This window comes from Phlebotomus papatasi, chromosome 2, assembly GCF_024763615.1.
Source record: "Phlebotomus papatasi isolate M1 chromosome 2, Ppap_2.1, whole genome shotgun sequence".
NCBI lineage: Eukaryota > Metazoa > Arthropoda > Insecta > Diptera > Psychodidae > Phlebotomus > Phlebotomus papatasi.
The window spans coordinates 4,540,574-4,550,019 of NC_077223.1; the positions used below are offsets into that span (position 1 = coordinate 4,540,574).

General features: G+C 36.3%; 1 protein-coding gene across 9 annotated transcripts; it reads right to left on the reverse strand.

Moving 5' to 3' along the window:
• Window positions 1–2,807: 2,807 nt before the first annotated feature.
• Window positions 2,808–9,446, reverse strand: LOC129802223 (CD151 antigen-like). 9 transcript variants are annotated; one of them, XM_055847889.1, is made up of 6 exons: window positions 7,207–9,446; window positions 4,054–4,279; window positions 3,778–3,969; window positions 3,592–3,713; window positions 3,128–3,353; window positions 2,808–3,071 (listed from the first exon to the last, which is right to left on the reverse strand). In XM_055847889.1, exons 2-6 carry the CDS (start codon window positions 4,156–4,158, stop codon window positions 2,928–2,930), a joined length of 789 nt encoding a protein of 262 aa, XP_055703864.1. In that variant the 5' UTR covers window positions 4,159–4,279; window positions 7,207–9,446; the 3' UTR covers window positions 2,808–2,927. The 9 variants fall into 9 exon arrangements, with proteins under 9 accessions (XP_055703864.1, XP_055703855.1, XP_055703858.1 ...); XM_055847880.1 differs by having other exon boundaries at window positions 4,054–4,284; window positions 7,800–7,916; XM_055847883.1 differs by having other exon boundaries at window positions 7,800–7,906.

Here is a 9,446-nt window from a genome sequence, read left to right on the forward strand (position 1 = left end):
ATTTCTGGTGCTCTCAGCTTTAGAGCGTTTTTTTTTCAACCAATTGAGTTTGTCCTAAAAAAAAGAATTCGATTTATCGATGAATTTTATTTGGACTTCTTTAAGTGTATTAATTGATTCTTTTTAATTTAACATGTTTTTTGCTGATTGCAGAGGTCAAACCAATGATAAAGCAGCGACAATGGTTGGAGTACATGGGGTACATACCCCTTTCGTTCAGTAATAACCTTTCTGATTCGAGAGTTTTCACTTTACGCTTCTTTTCTCTTTACCGACGAGCTGCACAAAAGTGAATAAGTACCGAAAATTCAAAAAGGAACAACAGACAGCGCTAAAGCGGCGAGTACGTGAACTTGCACTTTAGGCTTCCGGTAGATTTTCGAAAAGGTTTGGCTTGGCTTCGGAGTGGTTTTGTCTCTTCAAAAGGTTATTACTGAACATAATCAAGGATCTTAAATGTAAATTCATTGACTGCTTTTGAATCATGTGATAATCACTCTCTCAATTTAGTAGGTTACATGCGGCACTTGTAAACGTTGCAGCCATTACGTCTTTTGGTACACTTGAGAAAATTTTTGTGTTTTTCTCAAAATCAACTCGTAGGTAGACTGTACTAAAGCGACATCTAAAGATCCTAAGGATCGCAGTGGAAAGCCATTGAGACACTAGATGGATGATGTTATCACCGTTTTGGAGAAATTAAGGGACGCAGCCTTACTAATTGTAGTAAGGTAGTAGTAGTAGGTGCACATGCGACACTTGTGAACGTTGCAGCCATTACGTCTTTTGGTACACTTGAGAACATTTTTGTGTTTTTCTCAAAAACAACTCATAGGTGGACTGTCCTGAAGGGACATCTAATGTAAATAGAGAAAACACGGAATTTCGACATGGTTCTTCTCCTCCTTTTACTACTTTTACATTAATGGACTTCCCAGTCTGACCACCTTCATGTTCACATCCTCCATTAATGTAGAAGGGATAGTGAAAAAATTCCCTGACACCATTTTCCCAGTAAGGAGCCATCCAGCTCAGAAACGTTGGCTAGAGAATAAAGGAGGAGAAGAACCAGGTCGAAATTCCGCGTTTTCTCTATTTGCATCAAGTTATCGGCCGGATTCCATATAGAACATCTAAAGATCCTAAAGATCGCATTGGAAAGCAATTGAGACACTAGATGGATGATGTTATCACCGCTTTGGAGAAATTAAAGGACGGAGCCTACGAAACTGCTGACACAAGACAAGACACTAAGTTATTAATTGTTGCAATTGAATACTTCAATTTTGTGGTGCTTTTGTACTTTTTCAAGTCATCGTAAAAACCGTTCACTGCTGCAATTATTGACCCATCAACACTGAGAAGAGAGTTCGACAGAAAAAGAGGATGCCTGATGTGAAAGGCTCAGCCTGTGACCTAAGCACTACAAAAGACATTCGTCGCACACTTACCGAAATCTTGAACAAAATCTAAGTACTAATCGACGGCTCCATTCCATATTATGCTAAGTCGACTTAGCTTTATATTACTCCGAGTTCCTGAAAATTTAGTGGTCATCCAATGTTCGGGTAACGAGATATTTGAGACTTTCGAAAAAAATTTACACGGACAGTATAGGAAATCGCCAACTTCAAATGGCGCTCCTGAAGAGTTGTCATTCTGAGATAGCATAGTATGGAATGGAACCGTCGAAATGCCGTAAGGATTTTCAAATTTGGCCGCACTTAAAAAACGTTTTGGTTTTTTGACACAATTTCATTAATTTCTAATAAAGCCCCATTACTAAGACTTAAATATCAAAGAGAATTGCAAAGTTTTGGGTTGAATTTGTAACTCAGATATCATCGGCACAGAAAAAGCCTACATCAGAGAAAGCTCTCAAATCAGGAAGGTTATTGCTGAACGAGAGGAATCTCTACTTGGAGTCAAAGGGAATTCTGATCTACCTATCCTCTTTTGCACCAGACGCGTACCCAATATTAAGTACAGTATTATGGTGCTATTCCAGAGTAAAATGAACATGTATTTTTTTTTAGTACTTTTCTGTTTTTAAGTACGTAATCGACTTTTCTTTTCATTGGTTCCTGTCACGACTATTTGGTGGTTTTAGAACACGTCGGGGACTGGGGAAAATTAGTCGAGATAGGAATCAACACAAAAAATAAGTCGATAATGCAGAAGCACTGGAGAACAGTAAAGTTCCAATAAACATGTTCATGTTTCATTGTGATAGCACTATTAAAGCTCTTTCCCACTTTTCCTGTTTCAGTAGTGAGTTATGAAATACCTTTCAGCAGTTGAAACTGATTTCAAAATACTTGACATCATCGATGACACAGGAGAGACTCAACAACTTGGCCATACTTTCTATTGAAAGTGCTACTGCTACAGCCGTATTATCAGACTTATTTATCAAAGTGAAATTTTAAAGTGTAAAAAATAAATTACTCTTATTAACTAAATTTTTTTTTCAACGGGTAACCCTCCCCCCGTTGGTATTTGAACTGACATTATAGAAGTCTTTTGGACTGGCACCGATTTCTCCTAAGAACGTTTTTAGTGCTAGCCTAAAAGTTAGTCCTACGAAAAGGGTATCGTAGAGAGGTATAGTCGTTTAGTAATAATTAGTTCATATTGGATCGTCGGTCGTAGGAAATAGATCATTAGGAGGAACGCTGATTTTCTCAGTGTCCATATAGTTTCGTCCTTGGAACTATTATCATTCATACTCCAAGAAACATTTTGTAGCTAAATAACTAAACTTAAAAAAACTATAATCTGTGTAATTAGATAATTATCTAAAAAGATCACGTAGAAACATTTTTATTTAATTATTCACATCATGAACGATAAAAATGACACAACAATAAGTTAAGATTATTAGTTAAGTGTGACTAATATTTTTGTCCGTGAGATTCTGGAAGAAATTAGTCGATGAACTTGTAAAGCTTCACGTAGAGACAGCAGGAGATGATCATGCCAAAAATGGGAATCATGCTCGATCCAGCTGCCATTGCTCCAAGAATGATTAGATGATGCTTGAGATCCTCTGACATTTGGTAGATGCAGCCCTAAAACACAGAGTTCTTTATTGAAAAGTTAAAGAAAAGGTAGCAAGGGTAATTACTGTGTAGTAAATATTGCTAGGATGATCTCTGAGACCACATAAGTTCGTGGGAGTTATACAGCACGAATCCGGAACTACACGATCTTCGGGAGGAAAGAGAAGATCATCATTCTGATCAGAAATCCAGAGACTCTGTCTCCAATCCTCAAATCTCACAGCTCCGCAGCATTTGTACTCTTGCTGCATTTGATCAATAGCTTTGGTTCTGCCCTGATCAATTGCATAACTGGAGAAAAAGATAGTATTTTTTTTTAGCTAATTGTGCGATCCAGTAGCTCACAATGTGCATTTGAACAAATATGAAATATTATTGCAATAATTGCTATAATTACGTTTTCATGACCACGTGAAATTGTTGAAATTGTTTATGCAAATTTTCTATTGAATTCAAGTGGTAACCATTGAAGGTTTCCTCCAATTTGCAATGCTGGAATTTGAGATTTGTTCAGTTTAATTTTACTCACCTCGTGAGGAATGTCTCGTTGAGACTGAAGCTGAGATCATCGTCCAGGAGAGTGTTGTAGAGATACGCAATGGATCCGGCTGATGCCTCCAAACATAGGGTAACAAGTAGAATAAAAGTATACTGAAAAGTTATAAAAAAACCATTTGTTTGCGACGAAATAAGAAAGACAGAAGACTATACTGACACAGAGGATCATTGCACGTTGTTCCCGCCATATCCCGCAGCATCCCCAAATGCCTCCGGCAATGGCCAAAATTCCCGCCACAATAAATGCGTAGGCGCCAAAAGCGTAGCTAAATGTAGAGAGGAGGGAGATGTACTTGTGTCGCCAGAAGATTGTCCACACGGCCACTCCTGCAACAATGATCCCTGACATCTGCAAAATTAACCATAACCCCCAACCTCCATAATCATAAGGTTCACATCCCGTCGCACAAGAGAAAATTGCAGAGACACTCACGAAGAAGATGGTGTTGAAGATGTGAAGAACATATTTGAGAAAATTGATACTCCAGCAGTCAGAATCTCGTGTCTTGTGCCTCTGATACCTTTGGTTGTTTCTCATGATCTCTCGATGTTGCAATCGACACTCAAAATCACCACATTTTCACTCCTCCACAGTCATTTTGGCACCTCTGGGAGATGTTTCTTCTGCTCTTGTTCTCTATTCTCTCATACTTCTCCTTCTTGACTTACATTTCCATCGAGAACAATCAATCGAACAAATGTATTCAGAAGGTAATTTGAATATTCGAATATATAAACCACAAAGTCCAGCTATCAGGCTTAGAATTTCGTCTAAATACTCAATGAAAAAAATCTTTCGTTAAAATACTTTTTAAAATTACGGAAATTATGATTGTTCTAAATACATTTGCACCTACAGCGTCTGTGATATTGATTTTACAAACTTCACTAGTTCTAGGGAATTGCCAGTTATTTAAAGGCCTTTGACTTTTTCCTTATAAAGAAGTAAATCGGTTCGGTAGAATCGAAGCTATGATCATATAAGTACCAAAAACAGAAAAAAAACGTTCTGCCTAGATTAAGGGCGCAAAAGCAAATTAAAATCAAGATGTTAAGCGTCTTAGTTTACGATTACCTATCAGAAATAAGTAGCATGGCAATTTTAACAAACCCAAGAAAAATATCTATAAAGACTTACAAAACTTTAAATAACAAATTAGGGAAAAATTGTCTCTCATTTACAAAATAAAAAAGAAATCCTTGTGAGACTGAAAGCATTCGTAACTATGTATGGAATAAAAAAAATTATAGGGGAAAGGGCGCTACTTTCGGACGACTCAAGCTTCGGACAATTCAATTTTTTCTTCATGTTCCTTATGGAATTCACTTATAGTCCTCATAGTTCTTTTCTGAAAGTTTGAGGCACTGGAATAGCTATTAAAATATAATATCATAATGGACCAAATTCATTTATAACACATTGAAAAAATGATTTGTGCGAAGCATAAATCGTCCGAAGGTAGCGCGCTTTACCCTAGTGTAATGTAAATCAGGATGAACACATATTTTAGTTTTTTAATTATATTGATGAAGAATTCCTTTAGCTGAAAGATTAAGCGATTGTATTTCGCAAAAAGAAGTTTTTTGAGGCTAGGTATAACATAACCTCAAATCTACTTAGCCAAAAATAAAGGTCACTAATTTGGTCCTTTACGATAAGGCTACTTTTTAATTCGGGTCGCAATTATTATGAGTTTCTAAATTAAATTTCCGTTTCCTTGATGTTCATAGAATTCAAACTTAGTTTCGAATTTTCAAACAAAATTTTCGTACAAGGTGGAGAAAATTTATTAAATATCAGACTGAGAAGTTGTTAAAAGTATTAACTCGGTGATTATAAGAGGAATTATAATGAAGTGAGCCTTATTCGCGCGAGTTTTCTGTACAACAAAGCAAAAACGGATTCATTTTGACACTTTGAGACACTCAAAAATTAGAATAAGACATACTTCCGAGTAATAAGTACTTTCGAGCGCTCGCAGTCAATTTCTTCAAGAGAAAAAAGATTCGAAGATCGATTTCGAAGGCTAAAGAAAAGATTTTTTACCTCTCCTTTCGTCCGAGTGATGGATGACATTTCTGTTAAAATTTCGGAATGTCCTAGAAGAGTGTCAACAACGTCAACAATATGTCAGTATTCTCGTTTTTGTGAGAAAAAGTAAAGCTACGAGTCTCATAATATCCCAGTCCCATTACTGAGTAACTTTTATCAGCTTTATAGTGGCAGTATTTATAAATTTTTACAATCTTGTGCAATTTTTTAGTGTAAATTGAGCTTGAAATTTTCGAATATCAACAATATTTTGCGAAAATTGAGTACGGCTCCGTTCAGTACTTTCGAAGACACAAAACCACTGCAAAGCCAAACCAACTCGAAAATCTACCGGAAACCTAAAGTGCAAGTTCATGTACTCGCTGCAGTAGCGCTGATTGTTCTACGATTTCGAATTTCGGTATCCTTGACACTATCAATCCTCAATAATATCAACAACACTGTGTAAACGTTTGGTGCAAAAAGTGAATATTTCTGTAGTTTTTGGAACTTCAGGATGGCAGAACGTTTGCATTGCAGCTTCATTAAAATAAATGATCTTTTCGTGAACTTGCTCACCTTTTATGTAGCTTTTCAGTTTAAATGTTCGAAATTCCAACAGTCTTTTTTAAGTAATGTTCTCACTGATTTACTATCAAATCGGTAGGGGAAAAAAACTCAACCGGAGAGAGCTCTCAAATCGGAAAGATTATTACTGAACGAGAGGTATCATTACTTTTATCCAAGACACTTTTGGGAAATCAAACTCTGGCAGTGAGCACACCGTTTAGCCGTTTGTTTCGAAGATATTTGAAATTGTAACTTTTTAATTCGAATTTGCAGTCGCTAAGGATATACAATTTTGGTTAAAGTATGAGTTACTTTGAAAATTTCTTTCGATATCTAAAGACATTGAACTAAATTTTAAATTTAATTAACTTCGATTTTTTACCAATTCATTTTTTCGACCAAATTTTTTAAAGAAAAAATAACAATTGTTTTTCTTTTGGATTACAGAAAAAAAAATCTGTTTGATAAACCTTGAGACATATTGCTACTAAACTTTTTCTCATAGTAATTTCCAATTTTATTTTGGTGTTTAAAATTGTTTTCTCAAGCGTGAGACTTTGTGGTTTATTTCAGCATCTCTTGGTGCTCTGAAATTTCGAAGAGGCGGAAGTTTTTGTTGATCTTATTCTTATTCTTGGAGACTGATTCTTAAGTATGGTGGAATGTTATTGTTACAATCACGTTCATATTAGTTGCACTTTTTTGTTATAATCCGTCTTTTTTTTTTATTTTGGAAGTTACCACACCCGCTAGGAAAAAATACCTAAGATCAATATCCTTCTGGTTAAGATGTAACAGAAATCACTTTTGGGACGCACTGAGAGAGACTTTGTGCTTAATGTTTAATTGATATTCAAGTCTTGATGTGTCAACAAATCAATGACGATATTGTGCAATTGGCCAATTGAATATCTCAAAACAGACTGTTTGACTCTATTAGTAATTCAATTCTTCCTCCCAGCTTTATTTATTATCATACTCTACCCATATGATCATCTTTTGTACTGATCTGTGACCTTAAAATACTTTTTATTTGCACAACATTCTTCTTTTTTTTCTATGCTTCACACTCCCATTTATTCCAGGGACTTTTCTTATCAGCCATTCAATTGCGTCTGTTTGCACAGAGTTTTTCGAATAATTCTTTTTTTCCCTTGCCTCACAACGCGATATAATATTTAATTATTCATGTTTTATCTTAAAGACTTTGCTGGTGAATTTTTTCTACATTACAATTTAATATGGCAAAATGTAATTCTCAATTTCTGAAATTGATTTAAGTTTAGGAAAATGCTTTATATGTCGTTGTTCTCCAGCCAGTAAAATTGTTTCCATTTGGCTTTGCAATAAGTTCATCAAACTTGACGCAAAGAATAAACACTGTGTACGGAAGTTGCGCGTTTTCTTCACTCATCACACTTTTTTAACGATCATGCCTGGTTTTTCTTTTCTTTTGCGTCCAAGATGATCGTTGTTCTCAGCACAAATGATTCATTATTCGCCTCAACAGCACCTCACACGATGCCAAATTGATCCAATTTGACACAGAGATGATTGATCGTGGTACAAAAAATTACCTCGTGATCGTGTCACAGTGATCTTCGTGATCTTGTCCAACACACAACACCTCACGATCGCACCCAGGCATCAACTGACGCTCTCAAGATCAGTCTCTGGACTAAAACAAACTCTAATACTCCTACGAGTACCATATGATCATCCCGCCAAAGTGTGAGAGAACCATTACATTGAGATGCGCGCGCGAATTGTTGACGAGATTTATTGTTTATTTCTCTCTCATATAGAAAAAAAGCGTATTTTCTACGTTAATTATTTTCTTTAATTCTATCCCGTCTGTCTTGCTCGGTGATCTTAATTGAGCTATTATGCTGAGGCTCAGTTTGGGAATTACACCATTTAATTGTTGACGATCATTTTGGCCATATAAGTTAAGATGGGAACAGGAAACACATTAACACAGAGCTTATACATATCTAGACAAGGTACACAGAGATAAGATAAGATTTTGCCAGGGGTCAGTTCTCCATTTCGGATATTCTGATGCATCCAGGCCACCAATCTTATCTCCCGATACGGGTAGCCGATCCATATCATAGCTCTGTGGGCAACCAGTGCCGCTACTATATCACGGCATCCCTTCTCGATGTGTATTTGATCAGTGATAGTGAACATTTGTATCGACTGAACTACCACTTTCGTGCCGAAACTCGTTCTCGTACCAGCTTCTATTGCTTAGACGTTTCACTTTTTTGTCAACATGCACCATTGACATTACCAGGGGACTGACATTAGCTCTAAAAACAAGCAACCGCAGTTTTAGTGTAATTTTTTTCCTGTTTTCGTACACATTTCACGAGATATCTCCAAAACTACGTAGGTTACCAATTTGGGATTTTTGGTTGCCCATTCTATATTAAATTGGTTTTTATTTTGTATTTGTATTATTTGCTAATTCGTTCTACAATGACCGAAAACAGCTAATAACCTCAAAAGTTTTTTCGGCACGCTAGAAACATATGGGAAACATAGGAAACGTCATACCCCTGGACATTACTTTTCATTCATTCACTGGATGAATTCAAAGCCGATATGGCATGATAAATCTTTTTCTCCTGCTGCTTAGCTTTGAAACCGAGACCTCACAGTCATAGAGCCACTACTCTATCCACTGACCTATTTGAGGCTCTATACAAGGTACACAGAATATTAATGTTGTCACCCTTGTCACCATTTTCAACCGCTTATCCTTATCGAGGTCGCGAGCCTATGACATTATGGTTAACAGCCATGCCTGTCGATCCTCTGTCTCTTCAGGAAGATGTCCGGGTTCGATCCCAAGGCAAGATTCTGAATTTGATTCAGCCACCTTGTCCTAGGTCTGCCCCGCGGTCAAGATTTCTCCACAATATCTTGCATAGCCTTTTTGGGGAATATTAATGATGTAGGGGAGCTAACTTAATTTTTTTACTAAATAAATTTCATTGGCACACCCTTTATATCAAGAAAATTTCATGAAATCAAAATTCATAAGTGTAGGATAGACTCTTCTTCTTCTTTTGAACATCACACCAAATTTAATTTAGTTCAGTTCAATTTTGAGACCGAACGAGTGGGATATACTTGTGTAAATCTATTTAGGAAGAAAGAGAAGTGAATTTTTACTTTATGAAATTCTCCCGGTTTAAAAGGTGTGCCGGACACAT